This window comes from Microcaecilia unicolor, chromosome 3 (assembly GCF_901765095.1).
Source record: "Microcaecilia unicolor chromosome 3, aMicUni1.1, whole genome shotgun sequence".
Lineage (NCBI taxonomy): Eukaryota > Metazoa > Chordata > Amphibia > Gymnophiona > Siphonopidae > Microcaecilia > Microcaecilia unicolor.
This window is the reverse complement of record NC_044033.1, coordinates 363,117,065-363,140,161: the sequence shown is the minus strand read 5'-3', so window position 1 is coordinate 363,140,161 and position 23,097 is coordinate 363,117,065. Positions and strand designations below refer to the sequence as shown.

The 23,097-nt window shown below is 41.8% G+C and overlaps 1 protein-coding gene across 1 annotated transcript in view; it reads right to left on the bottom strand.

The window, feature by feature from the left end:
• SLC35F1 (solute carrier family 35 member F1) overlaps positions 1–23,097 on the bottom strand; it is a 521,249-nt gene that overhangs the window by 86,363 nt on the left and 411,789 nt on the right. Inside the window, exons 4-6 of the mRNA XM_030198548.1 lie at positions 16,006–16,165; positions 12,754–12,913; positions 7,751–7,803 (exon numbers count right to left, since the gene is read on the bottom strand). Of these exons, the coding sequence (XP_030054408.1) occupies positions 7,751–7,803; positions 12,754–12,913; positions 16,006–16,165 (373 nt within the window). The remainder of the gene's footprint in view (positions 1–7,750; positions 7,804–12,753; positions 12,914–16,005; positions 16,166–23,097) is intronic.

Genomic DNA, 23,097 nt, shown 5'->3' with positions numbered 1-23,097 from the left:
CATAGCTGTGTGCTGAGTATTCCTATGACTGTTGCTGTAGAATTCAAATTGTTAAATAAAGTTCAGTTACTTTTTTTTTGACTCTCCTGGTTACTGTGTGGCTCCTATGTATGACCTGGAGGGACCCTGAAGTAGGTAGTGTGCACCCAGTCTCTCAAACCCAAGATTAACTCAAGGAGTCCACCTCCTGAGTGTGAACCCGCTTCTGGGTGAGAGGAGTGGGTTACACATACACAATACACAATTAGCTCAACCTGCCTGCTCAGTTTTCCCCATCTACTTTGCTTTAGCTAGGAATACCTGCCAACTGTCAATGGTACAAGTTTGACTGTCTACAGGATGACACTTTCTATCCAAATAAGTTTTGCTATCTCTCCTCTTGAAACCTCTCCCATTCTTTGTAGAAAATCATGCAAAGATACCTTTAACATGTCAATATGCAAAACTTCTTCAAGGAGCAGTAATAAGTTTAAAGAGAATCTTTGAATATGATTTGAAAGAATAGATAGTTGAGCTTCACAAAGGGTGACAATAGAAGCTGTGTTAAGTATATTTCAGATTCAACTTCAGAAGCACTTACTGATTTATTTTATTTATTTATTGTGAACATTTATATCCCACATAATCCCATCAAGGCAGGCTCTATGTGGCGCACAATGTTAAGAGAAAAGTACAACAAACAGCACTAGTGCAAAGCAAAGGAAAAGAGAAGATAAGGGGAAGGGAGGGAAAACTGCAAGGGAAAGGAGGTGGAGATGCAAAAGATCAAGCAGCTGATAAAATGACAACCCAACTGTTGTTAGCAGGAAACGATTTTTCAAGATAAACTGAGTGCATTTCCTACCAACTTAAAATATATGGGTCCTACTGTAAATAACAAGTGTTAATGGGATTTGTGTGCACTAGTTGTTAGTAAATGACCCCCTATTTATTTATTTTATTTTAAACTACTGAAAACGGACCTATTCAAAAAAGCATACAACAAACAATCGTCCTAACTTCTAAACAACAACAATGAAGAAGAATAAGACCGAAACGACATAACCACTGCCCAACACTATTACTCTCACCATAATACCATCATCTGAGCAACTACATAAAGCCGACACCGACACAAGACCACAATGTATTCTTCTACCACATACATACGCACTTGATTGCAAAGCCACGTGTTAACAAGTACACAAGCAGCATAGAATGTATTGAACTGTTTTGGGATCTTGCCAGGTACTTGTAACCTGGATTGGCTACTGTTGGAAACAGGATGCTTGGCCTGATGGACTATGGTCTCATTTTCCAAAAATGCTCAAAGTGGTATCAGCACCATAAAAACATTAAAATATAAACATTACCCCCCCCCCCCCGTTTACTAAGCCGCACTAGCAGCTGGTGGTGTGATAAGGCCGACACAGCCCATTCACTTTGAATGGGCTGTGTCGGCGTTGCCGCACAGCTTAGTAAACAGGAGGGTAAGTATAAAATGCAACGCGATAGTCATGTTCTTCCTTTCCCACCTCCCTCTATTAACTACAGCATGAAATAGACCAGCATAAAACAGCATCTCCTCATCTGCAACTTATTTAGGAAACAACCCAGTTTTTAATTTCCTCTGGAATATTCTATAATCCTGCTCTAAATTTAGCTTCTCCAGAAATTGATTCTATAACTTGGGAATAAGCCCTGACTCTCAACTGCTTCAAACAATAACCACAAGAGCCATCAAACTTGCTGCCCAAATAGATCTTAGAGCTTGAGCAGATATACGCCATTCTAATCTGGTGTATAAATAACTAGACCCATTCACTCTCGGCACCTTAAAAGCCAAAGCCAGCAACTAAACTCAACTGTCTGAAACTGCATCAAAGGTCTTACTGAAATATCCCCTGCTCCAACTCTCTTGTCAATCTGTCAAATAATTGATCAGATTTGTCTGCCAAGACCATCTTTGGTAAAGTCATGTTGCTCAGAAACTGTAATCCATCTGTGAAATTGCCCCACCCTCTGTTTTAGCAATGATTCCATTAATTTAATCATGGAGGTCTGTCTAATAGGTCTGTAGTTCCCAACTTCCTCCTTACTTCTGCTTTTGTGGAGAGAGACCACATCCATCTATCTGCGTCCATGCCTAACTCTAAAGAATAATTTAAAAATTAAGGGGTCCTTTTATTTAAGTGCACTTACTTAGGCACATGCTAAATGATAAGATACTCATAGGAATATAACGGACATCTTATCATTTAGCACGTGCTAATCATTAGTGCACCTTAGCAAAAGGACCCCTAAGACAGCAGAATTTGCAGAACTTTCCTAAGTTCTCTTAAAACCCTTGGATATATCCCACCACTTGTCTACATTTCACAAAAGTCTTCTGAAAAAATGGTTCGAGGTCTATCTCACTTCATTGTGTTTTTGAGTTAATTTTCTGTAGTCTTACTTCTGGCTCTTCTTCAGTGAATGATAAATAATCATTTGTTAAGCACTTTTGCTTTTTCCTCAACAGCTTCTACATATTACTCCCCTTTACTACTACTACTACTACTACTATTTAGCATTTCTATAGCGCTACAAGGCATACGAAGCGCTGCACAAACATAGAAGAAAGACAGTCCCTGCTCAAAGAGCTTACAATCTAATAGACAAAAAATAAATAAAGTAAGCAAATCAAATCAATTAATGTGAACGGGAAGGAAGAGAGGAGGGTAGGTGGAGGCGAGTGGTTACAAGTGGTTACGATTCAAAAGCAATGTTTACCGCTAATTTACACAGTGTCACTTTTGCATTTCATCCTATCACTACCGTATCTAAACAAAAAGTTTTGCCCCCTGTTTTATTGTATTGACAATTTTAAATTCCATTTGCATTTTCACTTTTCTGACTACTTTCCCAGTTTCTCTTAGCGTTACCAGATATTATTGCCTGTCTTCCTCTCTCTGATATCTTGTATTTATTCATTTTCAGGGTACTTTACTGTGTTATTTAAAGAGACATGGGTTACATACATATTTATGCCTGTGAAAGACCATTTTGTATGCAATTGACATTCTTTCTTTCAATTATCTCTTCATTCTGTTTAACTTCCCTCCCACTTGACATTTTTGTGCATTTGTTATTGCAAAGCTTGCAGTTTGATGACTTATTAATTGGATAAATTTAGCTACTGGTTTTCTATTGTTACAAAAGAAGCACATACTGTCAGGTCTTTCATTGCTTTGAAACAGTCTTGTGCTGAAGATCTGATTATTTGTAAGTACTGACCATATAATGTATTGAATTGTATTGTTGAAAAGCATTAGCATCATATCTATGTGATTTGAATGTTCTAATCTGTGCTTATTAGATGTTTCATTAGCATTATGCTGATATCACATTATGGGCCCTGTTTACTAAGCAGCATTATAGGCGCGTTAACGTTTTAAACATGCGTTAACCATGTACGCATGTTACTATGTATGTGCCTACAATCTCTCTATAGGCGCCTACATGGTTAGCATGTGCATTAAGTGTAGACATGTTAAAAACACTAACGCACCTTAGTAAACAGGGTTCTATATCTCTGTTATTAGGTTTTAATTTGCTGTTTCCATTGCATTTATGCTTCTATTTGGCCATTTTTACTATTGTTATACCGTTAACAAAATTGTAAGTTTGATGTTAAACTGTACCTGCTGTACAAAGGGAATCTCTTCTTAAAGGTGGTTAATAAATCCCAATCAATAAATAATAAATAAAATAAATAATGAACACTGACATTCTTTTGCCCTTTTAAAGCTATCCCATGTTTTAAACATAGCAGTCTCATAACAAGGTCCAGGTTGTCTGGCAAGGAGCATTCACTCAAATCTGTTATGCTCACAGCTGCCAAACAAAAATAGGTCTGGAAATTGCTGTAACGATCTCTATAGTCTTTATATTAGTTATTACTCCATAAGTTTTAATTTCCCAGCTGGAGACATCTAGCAGCTGTCGTAGGGTGTTTTCTGTGTGTAAAGTCTGTTTCACTTTGCTTTACATTATTTTGCCTCACCACGAGAAGCTCTAGGTGAGTTACAAAGATTACAAACCAATAAAAGTATATGTAGAAGGGCATTTTTGATAAAACATTTAAGTCCGATTTTGGATATTTTGCTAGATAATATCCAATAATCAAGTGGGGAACATAGTCGTTTTGGAACCTGAAAAACACCTACCTTTTTGGTTCATAAATCATTTTTTTCCTAGATGTTTTTTTGCACAGTGTGTTTTTCTTTTGGGAGGAAAATAAAATGTCCAAGAAAAAAATGCCTAAAAAGCAGCCATCATTTTTAGCAGACTGGCCCCAACAAAGTAGTGGAGCAGCCTAGGGAGCACTGCAGTGGACTTCGCATAAAAGGTCCCAGGTACACATCTCACCAAAGCCCCCTTATATTGTATGGTGAGCCCGCCAGGAGCAGAAAAATACTTACTGTACCTCACTGTACACCAATACAATAGCTCTCAAGGTGTCAACTATATGTAGGCACAATAGGTATTTAGTGTATTTTGGAGGGCTCACACATTCTACCACAAGTGTACCAGTTAGAGTGGAACATAGGCAGTGGTGTGCTGGAGCAGGCTCTCACAGGCTCTCGAGAGCCGTTTGTTAAGTTTTTAAGAATTTTGGGAGCCGGTTCTCCATGGCTACTTTAACAAATGGATCCCAAAATGTGGGCTTGGGCCCCTCCTGAATTCTCTTTTACTTTGCTGGTGAGAGAGAGCCCCCTGTTAACAATTTACCAGCACACCCCTGAATATAGGTCTTCTCTACAGTTCACTGCTCTAACCACTAGGCTACTCATGGGACTTGCTTGCTGCTCTAATAGTAATGGCCATCATATCAGAAGCTGTCATGAAGCCTGGTATGTACTGGTAGTGCCACATCCTAAGGGGCTAGGAGGGGGGCAGTGACCACTGGGGGAGTAAGTGGGGGTTATGCCTTAAGCCCTCCAGTGGTCATTTGGTCAATTAGGGCACCTTTTGGTTACTTAGTTGTGACTGAAACAGGTCTAGCCAAAAATGTTTCAGTTTGGCCCTAAACATTTTTATTTTGTTCCATTATTGCAGAAAAAGTCTATCTTTGTGGGATGCCCATGTCCTGTCCAAAACATGACCCCCCCATCCCACCACCTTGAAATTTGGATGAACTGTGGAGCAAAATGTCTAAAATCAGGGTGCTGAAAATTGTAACTTGGACATTTTTGAGAGAAAAACATCCTTCTGCCACCTTATTACGTTTTTTGAACTCTGTTTTGAAAATAAACCTCTTAATATTTATCTCACCTCCAATACCACTGTTTTATATTTCTTCCTACACATTTACTTAAATGTATCCTGAAAAAAATAAAGTCTGCAACTATTTTTTAACTGACCCAAAGCTGTTGTTATTCTAATAGAATAGCGTTCCATAATTTAGGCCTTAAACAGCCAAACATTTGCAAATGGGTTCATGTAGGTTTATTTTTTCCCAGTACTCTTAATAACTCCTGTTGTGAAGAACATAATTTTCTCAGCAGCATATAAGTTACCAATCCACTTAATTCCCATCTAATCAAACAGCAATAAACACAGGACACAAGATCGTAAACGTTACCCTTTGTTCAATCGGCAACCAATGTAAATCCATTAAAATTGGTGGAACATGATCATGGCTCTTTTTATTCATTAAGAAGCCAGCTGCTGCATTTTGTACAAACTGAAGTCTCTTTACTTGATATTTAGGATGGAGTCCACAGTACAAAGCTTTACAATAATCTTACATCGATGTCACAAAAGCGGAAAAAGGCCTGTGTACACATGTATAAGTATGTTCTCCAGAAACAAAGCACAAATTTGACATACTCCATGCGTAGATGGCCTTGGGGAAATAGTTTGCATGGAGGAGGGGCAGAGTTGAGATATATGTATATATTTTAAAAAATATATAAATATATGCATAGAATACACACACACAATTACATCTTCTTCAGAGCAATTAACCACCTTCCGGCCTGAGCCCCGCCCCTCTGCCTCTGACATGATGGGTTAGTTCCACCTGATGTAAAATGGCTTAATTGCAACATCACTGAGGGAGTGTTCTTAGGAAATCCTGCCACTACATCACTCACTCTCTCACATCACGCTCGAGACCTCAAATCCTTTAAGCAATAAGACTGGTGCTAGTCATTTTGGAAATGAATTAGTTATTTCTGTTTGCCTACCAATATTAATCTCCTTTGATATGTTTTTGGTGTTTCTACAACATCCACATCAAGCAGGTTTTTTTTTCTCTTTTACGATTATTTGAGCAGCAGTGTCTCTGTTTTGCATAGGATGTTTTTACGAAGCTGTGGCAAAAGGGGGCCTGTACTGGCGTTAGCACGCATTCCCCTTTCACCGCAGTGGGTAAAAGGTATGCCTTTGTTTTTTTCAAGAAATGGCCATGCGGCAAGTTAAGCACTTGCCACGCGGCCATTTAGAGGGTGGGGGGAGCACTTACCGCCACCCATTGAGGTGGTTATAAGGGCTCCCACACTAACCTGGTGGTACACACTGCTGCTGGGAACACACTGGCGCTACAAAAATTGAAATATTTTTGCAGTGCCAAAAATGGCATGCACTGGGGGAGGATACTACCACCAAGCTGCAGTGGTAGCCTGGTGGTACTTCCCTTTTAGCAAGCGGTAAGACCATGTTACCGCCGTTTCGTAAAAGGGCCCCCTTAATGTCTCTTCTAGCCCTTTGTATTAGTACTTCACTGAATCATAGAGCTAAAAAGATTTTTGTCCTTTAAGCCACTCACTAGATATAATGATCATATTATTGTAATGTATGTGGATAGCCCACTAATGCAAGAAATACGTACCAGTGGTGATCCTAGGTCAGCAGCCACCCGGGATGGATCGTCGCTGCGCGCACCCCCCCCCCCCCCCGGTGCAGGGGTGTCCGTCCCCCCAGGGTACAGCACGACACCCCCCAGCACAATGACACCCCCTCCCTGGCGCATCAAGCCCCCCCCCCCGGGTGCATTCTTGGCTGCTGGAGGGTGCAGAAAGCAGCCGCGCGCCTGTCGGCTCCGCTGGATCCCTGCTCCCTCTGCCCCAGAACAGGAAATAACCTGTTCCGGGGCAGAGGGAGCAGAGAACCAGTGGTGTCCGTCCCCCCAGGGTACAGCACGACACCCCCTCCCCGGCGCATCAAGCCCCCCCCCGGGTGCATCATTGGCTGCTGGAGGGTGCAGAGAGCAGCCGCGCGCCTGTCGGCTCCACTGGCTCCCTGCTCCCTCTGCCCCAGAACAGGAAGTAACCTGTTCCGGGGCAGAGGGAGCAGAGAACCAGTGGTGTCCGTCCCCCCAGGGTACAGCACGACACCCCCTCCCCGGCGCATCAAGCCCCCCCCGGGTGCATTCTTGGCTGCTGGAGGATGCAGAAAGCAGCCGCGCGCCTGTCGGCTCCGCTGGCTCCCTGCTCCCTCTGCCCCAGAACAGGAAATAACCTGTTCTGAGGCAGAGGGAGCAGGGAACCAGCGGAGCCGACAGGCGCGTGGCTGCTCTCTGCACCCTCCAGCAGCGTGCACCCGGGGCGGACCGCCCCCACCGCCCCGCTCTTGCTACGCCACTGCTAAGGTCAATGACTAATTTAAGAAAGGTTATAAAGCAAGAATGTAATTAGCATATGTTCATTTAGCTTCTCCTCCTATAATATCTACTTTGCAAGGTGGAGTCACAACATTTAACATTTAATATTAATACAAATCTTACCTATTTGCCAATCCCAAGGTACTCTTAGGAGCTCCTTGTGTTCCATTATGGCACTGAGGGAAAAAAATGAAAAGACTCATAGAAAGGAATAAAGGGAATGCCATTTCATGCACTATTGCTTCTGAGGTAATATTCAGTGTTGACAGGCTACACAGTACAGCATAGGGCCTGCAATTATTGATGTTCTTTGTGATAGGTGAAATGTCAAACTAAGACTCACCATGCAAATGTCAAATGATTATCCTGGTATTTGTATTTATAGAATAAAGAGGCATAAGGATTACTGTTGACATAACAACATTTCCTTGACTGATATTTGCTATTAAGTAAAGGAAATACTATTACCCAGACAGTGTATGATGCATTATCAATGTTAAGGCACTGCAATTGTTGTTTGTGTGCAAATCTAATCCGTGAAACCACGGGGATGTGTATGAAAATAATGTTATGCAGATTTGTCATCAGGTTTGTGCCATTTCATTCATTTTATTGGACTAGATTCTATAAATGGCGCCTGAAAATTCCGTGTGGAAAAAAAAAAGAGCTTAGACCTAACTTTTATAGAATAGGCTTATATTTCCCTGCGGTATATAAAATACACCAAGTGCCTCTCCATGCGACCAAATATAGGCATGGCCATTTATGCCATGTTTTACTTAGCATAAATCCTGACACCTAAATTACGTGCAGAGTGGGTGTATTCTATAACAAAGCATATAGATTTTAGAAATGCCCACGCCCTGCCCATGGCCATGCCCCCTTTTCAACAGTGCGACTTAGAATTTAAATGCACCATGTTATAGAATATGCTTATTGAGTTGTTTGCGTAAATCTTAATTAATGCCAATTAGTGCTGATAATTGCTTGTTAACCAATTAAGTTACACGTATTGTTATAGATTACGCTTCAATTTTTGCGTGGAAATTAAGGCGCCATACATAGAATCCCTGGGTTTGTGGGCAATTCTAAAATGGAGCACCTCCATTTAGCACCTGGGCACATAGGGGTTCTATTATAGAATACTAGTGTAACCCGCTAAATTCTACGTGCCTTTGGTTACACCAGCCATAGACCTGGTGTGACTGAGGGCACTACATGCAGCAGAGACATGTGTAGCTTACAGTATTCTGTGAGTATGTGGGAACCCCGCTCATATCCCACCTGTGCTCTATCCATATACATGCCCCCTTGCATTTATTTATTTATTTAACACATTTATATCCCACATTATCCCACTTAGTTGCAGGCTCAATGTGGCTTACACAATACCGTAGAGGTAGGCTCCGGTTCAATAATACAAATACATAGTACAGTATTAAGCATGTAACAAACATCAGTATAAAACATCAAGGAAATACAGAGGGGGTAGTGATAGAAGTCTAGGACGGTCCATAGTTTGCTGTGTCGCAGGATTAGGAAGTTAATTTGGATCAGGGGGGTAGGCTTTCTTAAACAAGTTGGTTTTCAATAGTTTCCTGAAGTTAAGATGGTTTTGGATAGATCTCACGGGTTTGGGCAAAGCGTTCCACAGTTGTGTACTTATGTAAGAAAAGCTGGATGCATAGATTGATTTGTATCTAAGTCCATTGCAGTCTGGATAATGCAGATTTAAATAAGTTCGGGATAGGCTGGTACTATTTCTAGGTGGTAATTTTATGAGGTCCACCATGTATCCAGGAACTTCACCATAAATAATCCTGTGGACAATAGTGCAAACCTTGAAGGCAATACGTTCCTTAGTGGGAAGCCAATGCAGTTTTTCATGAAGGGGCCTGGCACTCTCAAATTTTGGTTTTCCGAATATCAGTCTGGCTGCTGTGTTCTGTGCGGTCTGAAGTTTCTTTGTTAGTTGTTCTTTGCAACCTGCATATATTCCATTGCAATAATCTAATTGGCTTAGTACCATAAATTTATTTATTTATTTGCTGCATTTGTATCCCACATTTTCCCACCTATTTGCAGGCTCAATGTGGCTTACATTATGCCGCTATGGTGATCACCATCACACACTATGGGGTCCTTCTACTACGGTGTGCCAATGGATTTAGCGTGTTCTAATGATTAGAGTGTGCTAAACGATAAGAAGTCCATTTTATACCTATCTTAGCATTTAGCGCACCTTAGTAAAAGGACCCCTATCAAAGTTAGGCATGCTATTACTGAATAGTGTTTAGGTGCGCTGCTGGCACTTTCAGGGGTCAGTGTAAACTTATTTATTTACTTACTTAATTTGTATCCCACATTATCCCAATAGATCGGGTTCAATGAAGCTAACAACTTATTGTGATTAACAGTACAAAAGGTGATGCATGATAGTATACATTAAGTAATAATAAAATAAATGAGGATTGCATAATTACAATATGGAATATGGAAAAGAATGCTAGACGTAACAAGGTAACAATTTATAGTCATCCATGTATAATAACAATTAGAATGGAACTGAGAAATTGAATAATTGTACAATTAGGGGTTTAAATTAATTATGATCATCTGTGAGAAATTGCTTAAATTGTTTAACTTATGTGCATGCTTGCTAGTATTGTATACATTTACACATAGAGGGCATGTAATGGGGCCACCTCATTTATAGAATTTCCCTTTTTATGTCACCATCATTAAAACCACTGGAGAAGCCATGAAGGGTATGAGCATGCATGTTTAACATCTGTGAGCTGTCAAAATCTTCCATGCTAACTGGCCCATAGTGAAAGAGCTGGTTAGCAAGAACGATTACTTCCCTTTATCCTGCAATATATAAGGAGATCTATATGGAGCATCCACACTCCGTCTCTCTCTACCTAAAGAAAAGACATTAAGGGAATCTCTCCCAAACCTCCTCAAGAGTTTCCTCTGTGGTATGCCCATTCTTTTCACCCTCTCTCATATCTGACAGATATCCCCTTTGGGTTTCCCTTTCTCTCCCTCCTCTACCACTCTCTCCACTTCCTTTTATCCCAGACCCCCCCCCCCCAAAAAAAAAAAAGGGTTCCAATGACCTACCTAGCCCACTCTTCCCCCAGTGTGCTTATGTTCTATTCCATTGGATCCCCTTCTTCATTGGAAGGAGAGACCATGAAGCCTCCCTCCCCTTTGCTGGCTGGAATGCCACCCAATTGGAAATGAAATTGCCAAGAACTTGGTGGCACGATTTGCAGTTGGTTGGTTGGTAGGCATTATAGAAGGAGGGCTCCACACTCCATTCTGCTGGAGAAGAAGAGGATCTTTGGAGTGATGAGTATCCATTCTGAAAAGGTGGTAGAAGATGGAGGTTCATTAGGAGTCTCCAGTGGAGGAATCTGGGGTGGGAGGGATCTAGAATGCCCCAGAAGGGGTGGGCTTGTTTTCTTCTTTGGTTTCTATTTACTAAATTATATTTAAGCTTTTCTGGTTAACCCAAGCTTGCTGCCAATGTCAACCTGTTGTAGCTAGAAAACGTTTGTAGTAACTATTAGAGAGGGTATTTCTGGTATTTGAAGGAAAACAGCTATGCTACTCACATGGATCAAGGATCATTCATGTACCTTTATCACACAGCTGCTAATGAACTATGGCTGAAGGTGTGGTTAACAGATTCATCTGTGTTAATTGCTAGGCACATTCCCTGCTTTTCCCCTTCTCCCTAATACAAATTTCTCTGTTATATATATTCATATGTGTTATTTAGCATGTGTTAAATTTTGATACAGCACATTAACTATTTTTTTGAGCTCCATGTTAACAGATAACTTATTTTCCTCATGTGGTTTAGTAAGCAGACCCCTAGATCTCTGCCTTTAAAAATCTTCACCCCCTGAGTGGCTAAACTTAAGATACTAAATTCACAAGGGAACTACATTTAGCTGTGAAGAATGGGGATGTCTTATATTTATCAGGTTAGCTAGCTCCAAGAAAGTTGCTTTCCCAATCAAATCCCCAAGAAGAAACATTCTATAATACAATGACAAGAAAACCATGGTGCAAATGCCACCATGAATAACATGCAATATAAAACTAAAAAGCCTAAGAAACATATTACAATACACCTATAACCACTACTACTGAGGGATAAAATATCCTCTCAACCCATAGTTCCAGCCTTCCAACCACCCCCTATCCTGAAAGAAAAAGTTATAAGAAGTTTTAGGCAGAAAACCAGATAGAAGAAAATGGTACTCAAAGCACTTTAGGACATCATAGCTATTACCCATATGGGAGTGTCATTCATCATCAATGATTCACAGCCTTATCCACTACGAATGTAATATAAAATGATCCAATGCCAAAACATATGGAGGACAATCCTAAATTGATGAAACAAGCCGACAATTTTAGCACAAGAATATATCTTCACTGACATAAGCTAACACATTATAGAGAACAGAGAAATACTTCAGAAGGTGAACATTTCTCAAAAGAAGATCACTCCTTTATCATCCTCACAATCAGCTTACTTAAAAAAGGAATTTAAGGAGTACATAAGAATGCAAATATATTTTTGGACTAGAAGACTATTAAACCATTGAAATAAATAAAACATTCAAAATTAAGAGGCCAAACACTTTAAAACACATATAAAAGGAATTAATGAAGAGATAAGTTTTACTTTCACAGTCACTTCTATCAACCTTCCTTTTTTCACAGACCCCCCAAAGGCCAATCTGTGCCTGTACTATTTAAAACCCACGTGCCTGTGCTATTTCTTCACTCACTCGATAGAGGGAATATAGCTCTTAAAAGCCAGTCACAAATGTATTAAATTAGATGAGTAGAAAGGTATCACCTATAACTTGTTTGCTGGCTCATATTTTCATCTAGAATTTAGCAGAAATATTGTGAAATATTGAAAGTGATTTATTCATGAATTCAGTAGCACTGCTGCTGAGACTTGTGACTCAGATGGAAGCTTTGCAAAGGTCTTTAGTATGTTTATGGGTGCAGAGTGGACATATACGTAAATTAGGATGCAGAGTGCCAGTGCTGTTGGAGAATGGGACTGGAGAGTCACAGTTGCTTCTACTTACAGCTGGATCCCACTGAAGAAGGAGCCAAACAGTCCAATCATTCCCAGAAATTCCACCCGGCTCAGGTTCCTGACAATGTATTCTTCACAAACATTGCCAATACCATACAGTGCGACTCGTGCCAGCATCAGCACATCCCCTATCACCTTTTTATTTGTTTCTGGGAACAAGGAAGTTGGAAAAAAAAATTAGAAACACAGCATATGCTTCATAACATGTCTGCTAGCCAAGAAACTGAAAATACGCCATCCTCACTCTCTTTTCTCCAAGATCATAAGACCTCTGTATGGTAAAGAGCATGCTACTGTATATATATGCAATAATAGAGGGAACACAGAGCTTAGAGGTACTGCAAATAGTTGGAAGACCAGAGTTTCAAGTGAAATAAGTTTAGGGTTGGAGGGAGGGAGTTATCAAGGTGGGATAAAAGGCAAACTTTTGCCACACTTTGATTTACCATGGGAGTCATCAAACTACAGTATAATAGTCCTGAAAGTTGCTGACTACCATGGTAAATGAGTAAGACTGCTTTTGAGCCACCCCGCAAGCAGCATTATTCTAACAGCCTGGATCCACCTCCAAGTAGAGCTCTCCTGATCCACCTCCCGGAGACCATCCCCAATCATGTCATCCATGATCCACAGTCACTCCTGCCCTCCTGGTGCCATCCATCAAAATGGCTCTCCTAGTGGTAGTCTCGTGTAACTACCACTAGGGGGTCATGTTTCCAAATAAGGAAACCCCTAGACCACTAGGGAATGAAGATACTGACACCGGGGGGGGGGGGGGGGGGTCATTTGAGGATGGAATAGGGGCTCGATTGAGGGGGTGGCAGGCTGTACATGGAGAGGCCTGGATCAGGGGGGATCTTGAGCAAGGAGAAGGCTCTTGATTGGTGAAGAATCCTGGAGGTCGTAGCTGGGAACATCAGTCCATGGCTTGACAGCTTGATGCTCCCAGGTATAAAATAGCTGGGGTTATTTTAGTGTAATTTTAGGGCCATAATGTGACTTGTCATGTGCTTCTAGTGTTCACCGTAAGTCGTGATATGGAATTTACATAATAATGAGTTGCTTTAGATGCATTTGCATGTTTTGCATCTCATTACTATGTAACCTGTGGTGACCTAAAAATTGCAGTGTTAGTGCAAGGTAAGTTGCATTAGTGCCCTTTAAGTCACATTAAGGGGCATGCAACTTAAAGCCCTAACACAGTTTCATAACTTTCCCCGAGTCCCTATTGGGCATCACACTTCATCTGAGAGCTCCTCTGATATGGCATTAGGGCCCTCATGCACTAACCCATGAGAATGTTTGCAGGTTGGTATCTGTTTTTGTGAAATTTAGCTATGGGATGCAAATAAACTCATGGCTCATCTGCATTCTGTAGCTAGATTGTGCAGAATTTTGTATATATTGCCATGATAGGGAACTTCACATATTCCCAGGAGCTGCAAAGTGTGAATTTTAAATAAGAAAAGACCTATTTGGCCAGTGGCACCCAGAACCCCCTTCCCCAGGCCAGTTATGGAGCATATAATAGATTAGAAGGAATCCCCCAGGCTGTATTGGGGTACCTCTGGTGGTTTTGGGTTACCAATACTGGACTGACGCTGGGCATAAATGAAAAGCTAACTCCGGAAGCTCTGTCTCAGTTCCTGCCCTTAAAACATGAAAAACGAGAGCCAGCCCCATCCCATCCTGTCCCTCTCCCTACTACATTAGATCTATATTCATTCAAAGTATCCAGGGGGCATTGTGAACAAGTGATTTCTACTTTCACCTGCCCTGACAGTTCCCTCAATCAAAATGGCTGCTGCTGACTCCTAGTTGTTGTCTTTTGGTAGTACCGTGAGAAGTCAGACTACCAAATAAGGGAGCTCTCTTATTTGGCAACCTGACCTCTAGTGGTAGTCTAGTGATAGTCTGCAGGGGGGCGCCAAAGACCCTAGGCACGGCCCTGGCTCCCAGAGGGGGAAACAAAGGTGCCTCTGCATTCTCATATTCATGATTTTTTGCATTCATGTACTGTTTTACAAAAGTTTACATCACAGTGGCTTATTAATGCTAGCTTTAAATAAATGTTGTGTGAGGCGGATTTCGCACAAAAATATTACTGTAAAGTGTACTTTTGCAAAGTGACTTCATAAATGTGTCCTTCACATGAAATATTTCCAGTCATTTACTTTTCACACAGAGGCCACTTTTGTGAAGTCACATCACACTTTAGTGCACACGTTCCTTGCTTTTGTAAACATTAAAATTCACCAATTTCTCCCATGAAGAGTAGGATAGCGATTATTCTATTACTGAATCAATAACAAGGGTATTTGAATTTTCTTAGCTAGACAGGATTGAAGTGAACTTGTCCAGTTCACTTCTGCAAAAAAGTGAAAAAAAAAGAGTATTTTTGCTCTTTGCACGTAACAGTTGGTAGACAGTAGCATTATCATTGGCAGATGTTACTAGTATTGTCTGCAATTATTTTCCAACAAAATTCCCTCAAAATAGCATTTCATCATTGTGATATGAGATGGTTTGTTTAATGCTCTTCATGTTTCACTTCCCAGGAAGTTCATTGGCATACACTGATGTATATGTACACTATTTTGGGCATAGTTTACTAGTGGCTTGTAGACAAATTTTGATTGGATTGGACATTATTTTAAAATTTGCTGTATTGTAAGTACTCTGCTGCTTTCACAAGTACTGCAGATGTAACTTGGCTTTTGTTGGAATTGGAATCTATTTTTAGACTGCTCTATGGGCAGCTTTGAATGGCTTCCCAATATTTTACAAATACCAAATGGTTCTTTGTAGGTCATGGTATGTTTAACTGAATCAGCATGAGAATAATTCAGAAATGATGTTGCATGTGAGCTTTTGAGACCACAGAGGTCTTTATTACATAAGGGGAATCCACGCAGTATCAAAAGTTCATGGTTGGATGATCCTTACATGGGTCTAATGCAGAAGTTCCCAGCCCAGTTCTCTGGTCACACCTAGTCAGTCGGGTTTTCAGGATACCCACAATGAATATGCATGAGAGAGATTTGTATGCCCTTCCTCCTTTGTATGCAAATTTATCTCATGCATATTCATTGTGGGTATCCTGAAAACCCGACTGGCTATGTGTGTCCCAAGGATTGAGCTGAGAACCCCTGGGCTTATAAGAGGTAGCACAAATTGCCAGAGAGCCATTCCTTGACCTCCCCAGGGCCAGAACCTGTAGCACCAACCTCAGAAGACTCACCCATTCCTTGCTGCCTTTCCATGAGGACATCAGCTCCTGTCATACAGAAGACCCCCAAAATGCAGACCACGACTCCAATGAAGTGTACTGCCTTGTATCGTATCAGGAGGCAGAACCAGGATAGTATTATCACCACTGGGATAACAAAGCAGCCCAGGAGCTGGCGAGAGGGAAAAGAAGCATGAGTTGCAAAATCAGTTGCACTGAACATGATGTTTTTATTCAAAAGGGATATGCCTAAAAACAGGAAAAAAAATGTAGTTATTGTACATTACTATTTTAAAAAGTTAAGATAGAGTTTTGTTTAATTTGTGGACGAACTTTATTGAAGCTTCAAATGGATACAAACAATGTGAATGTCAAACCAGTAAGCAAAAAAGTCAGCAGTGTTACAGACATTAACACCACAGTTAACAAACACAAACACAAACACACTATTTTTTCCAGTGTGTACGTTTTTTACATTTTCCCCCTCCAAAAGAAGTGAACCCCACCCTCCCGCCCTTTAACCTTCCAATCAGCAACAGCACATCCTACAGCACTACCGAATCCCCCAAATTTCCATATGTTTCACTCAGTATACATTACTATTACAAAGAGAAAATCATTCTAAGTATCTATCCTGAAGCTATGGAGTTCTAAGTTATGACAATTCTTTCTAAACACTCTGGCATGATCTGGAGAGTGCCAGGGCAGAGCGAAGGTGTTCAGTCGAATAATATGTATAGCAGCAATATTCAGGCACTATCCATTTAGCTAAGCAGTTTAATTTAGTTTAGTTTAGTTGTTTATTAAGGATTTGATATACTGCCCTTCAGGACATATCAGAGCGGTTTATAATTGATAGAGCGGAAAAGAACTCCATTGAATCCAAGAATAGAGGGAAAAAAAAGAGAAGCATAAGCATTCCGGGGCAGAGGGCTGGGCACCAGTGGCGTAGCTACGTGGGGCCAGGGGGGCCTGGGCCCCCGTAGATTTGGCCCTGGACCCCCTGCCGATGACCCTCTCGACCCCCCTCCCGCCGCCAACCCTCGCCCGCCATCGCCATGGGCTACCTTTGCTGGCAGGGGACCTCAAACCCCGCCAGCCGAGGAGGTCCTCTTCTTCCTGCGAAGGCTTTGTTCTGTTTCTGACGTCCTGCATGTTGTACGTGCAGGACGTCAGACTCACAGAAACAGAACGAAGCCTTGCAGATCATGCCTTTTCATTCTTAACCCAAGGCAAGGTACATTCAGGTACAATAGATATTTTCCTGTCCTCAGAGGGCTTGCATGCTATGCTTTTCTACCTATGATCCTTTCATTCTATAACTTTACTACCTCAATGTAAGTGCCATTTGCGCACTAAAATTATACTGCCTGATATTGAGACCATGGGATATAGCCGGATTGTCTCCCGCAGTCTGCGCTGAACCTGGATATTCAATGCTGGGCCATTTCCAGTGATCAGCATTGAATATTGTCTTTAATTACCCCCTCTCTCGTCCCTCGCTGAACCTTTGTCCACGGGGGTGAAGAGGGAGTTCCAGAAGGCTTTGATTAAGTCCCTTAAACATGACCTCTGTTTTCTGACTCCTGACATCTAAGAGCATCTTTGTGCATCTGCTCTCCCACATAATGTCTTAATGAGTAGGAGTATACTTGCTTATGTGGATATTATCAAGAATAATGTATCTGTGTAGGTGTATTAGGAGAAATAGGTATGTAGCCAAGAAACAGATCCAGACAAGGGAGATAAGTGTTAATATTGAATTTATTCTTTCCCAAGTGATATATCAATCAGGCACGCACATCAGTCAGAGTCTCAGGACAACCGACCGTAGTTCTGCACCTCTGGGTAACGTTGGGAAAATCTCCAAACTCCACCCACATTCACACTTCTTAAATACCCTTTTTCTCTCATTAAAACTGTATATTTTATTATTCAAATCTTGTTTTTCTTACAGTTACTGACCACAAGCTAGATCGGAAGCCCCAAACCCCCCTTCTTACAATTTCTCAATACCTGCAGCATCCTTTGTGATAAACAACTTTTTCTAACTTCAAATGCAGGGACAAGTATCCATTTTATGAAAAGGACTCCATTTTAATTTCAATTACTTGACCTGACTCCTTGCTATTCCAGTCATTTATTCCTTCATCTAGGCTTTAAAACTTTCTTTGCTTGTTACACCAGGTCTTGGTTTGACTTGTCAACTAGGCCCTGCTTCAGCAAGTACCCAGTTTCAAGCCATCGTCAGATTTCTGTGTTCCTCAGTAGCCTAGGCTCTATGGCTCTACCCACCACCATTCCAGTGGAGGGGGTCTCTAGATGTAACATATATTAACAATATCCAGTTTAACTTTGGCTGATCTGACTTTAAGTGGCAAAGCTGATATTCAGCGCTGGCCAGTTAAAGTCAGATCGGCCAAAGTTATTCTACCTATTGTGGTCACCAAATTTGACCGGTTTTCCTTTAAAAATCGGTGGATAGCCAGTTATATCGCGTGATATAATCGGCCATCTTTAAGCCACTAACTGGTGATATTAAGTGCTATCCGGCACTGAATATCGCCAGATAGCCACCTAATTGCCATTTTAGTGGCCATTTTAAAAAAAATATCGGGCGGATAGAGTACTAGCACTTACGCGTGAGAATGCTACACTTGTGTGCATAAGTGATAGTTGGTTGCTAACCACTATTCTGGAACTGATGCATGCATTGGGGTGTAGCTAGACCTCAGCAGGAGGGGGATCCAGAGCCCAAGGTGGGGGGGGGCACATTTTAGCCCATCTCCCCCAGCCGCCTCCCCCCCGCCACCACCCCTACCCCACCACTTTTGACCCCTCCCCCGCCGCCGCCACAAGGTACCTTTGCTGGCGGGGGTCCCCAACCCCTGCCAGCCTTAGTCTTCTTCAGCGCCAGTCTCCGGCACGTTCTCTCACTTCACTGATCTGTGCTGTGAGTTCCTGACGTCCTGCATGTTCCCACTTAAAGGAACGTGCAGGATCTGCTGGACGTCAGGACTCACAGCACAGATCAGCGAAGTGAGCGAATGCGCCGGAGACAGGCGCTGATTAAGACTAAGGCTGGCAGGGGTTGGGGACCCCCACCAGCAAAGGTACCTTGCGACAGTGGGGGGGGGGGGTCGAAAGTGGCGGGGGAGGGTTGGCGGGAGGGGGGTCAAAAGTGAAGGGGGCCCGGACTAAATCTGTGGGGGCTAATGCCCCCATGGTCCCACCTAGCTACACCCCTGAAATGAGTACACATGGATGGAGCACGGATGTGACATTGGCAGGGCTCCCACTTACATGTGTAACTTGAATTGTAAGTTATGCACTAGAGTTATGCATTTAGGTGTGAACATTTACCCCTGCAACTGACATGGCATTAATGGGCACGGCTAAATATAATCCAAAAAAGAAGCACAAAAGACCATCGTCGACTAGTGGCGAGGGGGAAAAGGAACTAGCTCCAGCAAAAGAAGTTATAAGTGCCGGTAGCAAGTGCGACTGAAAGATAAGTTTCCTTTCAGTTTTGAATTACCAATTTTTTTGTAGTCATAGTTGTTGAAATATCTGATGCAGCAGCATTGAAATTAAAATTGTGTAGCAACAGAGGCTATAGCAGCAACTAGCGACTAGACATTAAGATCAAAGTTTTTTTGGGCCGATGATGAACAGAGGATTATTTAAGATCCGTTTTAGCTCTATTAGATTGTGTTGATCTAGGAGCTCTGTGAGGCCATTTTTCCTTTGTTAGATGCGCTAATTTATAATAGTGTGTATTTAGTTGCATTTTCATCGCGTAGAGACATTAATAGAAAAACTCAGAAATTCAGCCATTTTACCCCTGCAGTAGAAATGGACTTAGCACACAGGAAAGGCCTGCGTAAGCAAGCGTTAAGGCCACTTTTGACCACAGTTTGGTAAAAGGGCCCCTATATTTGTTAGCCAGTTAATCCTCAATATTTGGGCTCTAAGTGACATCAAAATATGAGACTGATGTATATGCCAGGAACTACAGGATTAAAACAAAATCAGATACTAAAATTAAATTTAATTATCTGCATACCCCCAGATTCTATATAGCATGCCTAGGGATTGGCACTGAAATTGGTGCTGATTCTATAACAATGCGTGTAATTTAACTACTACTATTACTTATCATTTCTATGCCAACCTCAGATGTCATACTCAGGTCCATGATAGCGCATGCAGGTCCCAGGAGCAGTTTTAGTGGGTACTGCAGTGCACTTCAGACAGACGGACCCAGGCCCATACCCCCCCCTACCTGTTACATTTGTGGAGGAAATAGTGAGCCCTCCAAAACCCACCAGAAACCCTCTGTACCCACAAATAGGTGCCCCTTCACCCGTAAGGGCTATGGTAGTGGTGTACAGTTGGGGGTAGTGGGTTTTGGGGGGCTCAGCACACAAGGTAAGGGAGCTATGTTCCCGGAAACATTTTATGAAATCCACTGCAGTGCCCCCTAGGGTGCCCGGTTTGTCTTGGCATGTCAGGGTTACCAGTGCACTACAAATGCTGGCTCCTCTCATGCCCAAATGGCTTGCATTTGGACGTTTTTGACATGGACGTCTTTGGTTTCAAAAATTGCCGAAAGTCAAAGACGTCCATGTCTAGAGATGTCCAAATATAGGGACGTCTAAATTTAAGGATGCCCTTGGATTTGGATGTCTCTGACAGTATTTTTGAAATGAAAGATGGACGTCCATCTTGTTTTGAAAATACGGTTTTCCCCGCCCCCGTATTTCGACATTTTACAAAGACGTCTAAATCACAACTTGGACATTTCTTTCGAAAATGCCCCTCTAAATCTCAGATTTCTCTTCAGAGAATGTAATGAATATGAGAGTCAAGTGTAGGGCAATTCTATACCATGGTATCTGGTAGAAGCCTATTCTATGAAGGAAAGTGAAGGCCTATTTTCTTTATAGAATATTCGCTTAACCAGGTATATATATGTGTAGCATTTATGTGTGACCACTTCTGCTTGCCAGAGAGTGATGCAAATTCTCATGCTTAAATGCTGGACATACACATATAACTTGGGCACGCTGGGCAGATGTGCATGCAAATTAATGAGTTAACAAGCCGTTAACAATCAATTAGTGGCATTAGTTTTCACTAATGTGGATTTATGCACAAATCTGCTTAAACTATTCTATAATGCTATATGCCCCATGTGTCTCACATGCAACCCATAAGAGGGCGTGGCCACGGGAGGGGCATGGGCAGGTCAGAATTGTTGCCAAAATTTAGGCACAATGTTATAGAATTTCCAGGTTGCGCACCTAACTTGCACGCCAGGATTTACACCAGGTTTCAGAAGGTATAAGTGGGTTTTGGGTTTTTTTTTTTAGCTGTCCTAAATTCACCTGCTAAACTTATGTGGGCCTTGGCTGAATATTGCCAGTGCCTGCATAAGCCCCGGCTCCTCCCCAACGCCGCTCCCTGGCCCAACCCTGACCGCCCACTTTTTGGGGGGCTGGTCAGAGGCAATATTCAGTGGCACACCCCACTTTAGTGATCCCTAATATTGGCGGTTGGGCGGCAACAGATGATTTAAGCAGGCAGGAGAGGCTCCTGCCTGTTAAAATCACTTTGAATATCAGCCCCAATATGCCTAATAAACAATAAAAAAAAATTTAGAACATCACATGTAATGCTCAAAGTGTGTGATCTTTTCAAAAAGGAATGTCCAATCATCCGGTTTTTCCATTATCTGGACTGCTCTCTGCAGAGGTTAGTCTGGATAACTGGCATCCTACTGTATTTCCAAATCACTTCTTAATTTTTTTTCATAAAATGGGTCTATCTTCTTCATCATCTTTTTGTTTTCTTAAGATTTTATGGCAGGTATGTTCACATTGATGTGATAGAAATCTTGTTCACAGACTCCTTTGCTTCCTTCATGTCTATGAAAGTGTTCCCTCCTGTTCATCAAGCATAACTTTCTTGAGTAAATCAACAGGGATTGGTGTACTTTTTAATGTTAATGCTTCAGGACAGGTTGGAAATGGTTTTGTTTGTGTTCTGGGTCCACTGCCCTGGAAGGAGGAGCTATAGCTGAATATAAACCAGCCTCTTTTCCTCCTAATTAAGCTTTAGTTTTAATCTGTAGGACCCACTTCAATCCGAAATTCAAGAGACAGCCTTCCTTAGACACAAACTATTACACCTGCAAGTGGCAACAACACAATGTATTGTAGCTGTGAATTTCAGTTAGAAAAGCACAAAGGATGCTAGAAACATACCCTCTCAGATATAGAGGTTACGCTTGTCAACATTCTTAATACATATTTCTAAACAGAGATATCGAAGATGGAACAGATCATATAAAATGAAGAAAAATCACCATGTCAGGCACAGTTTTCCAGCTGGCTAGAGAATTTTTATTTTAAAACAAGCAGGGCTATCAGAGAGCACTGAAGTGATATACTGGGAAAGACAGACAAATTGATCAACCACTGTGTATCAAATGTCTAGTCTGCCATGCTAATATTAAGATGGAAAGAATGGTTTATGCTCCCTTCCTGTTATTCAGACTGTAGCTCTATATGAAAACAGGCAAATCCCTGGAAAAAGGCATACAGTCAAGGGGTCCCCCTTGAGATTACATAGGAGAGAATTCACTAAAGCTTGCTAACAGATATGCATGATAAACTGGTTTAAGATACTCGACAGTATCCTTTTCAGTGACTAACATAGTAGATGACGGCAGAAAAAGACTTGCACAGTCCATCTAGTCTGCCCAACAAGATAAACTCATATGTGCTACTTCTTGTGTATACCTTACCTTGATTTGTATCTGCCATTTTCATGGCACAGACCGTAGAAGTCTTGCCCAGCACTAGCCCCGCCTCCCAACCACCAGCCCCGCCTCCCCCACTGGCTCTGCCACCGAATCTCGGCTAAGCTTCTGAGGATCCATTCCTTCTGAACAGGATTCCTTTATGTTTATCCCACGCATGCTTGAATTCCGCTACCGTTTTCATCTCCACCACCTCCCACAGGAGGGCATTCCAAGTATCTACCACTCTCTCCGTGAAAAAATACTTCCTGACATTTTTCTTGAGTCTGCCCCCCTTC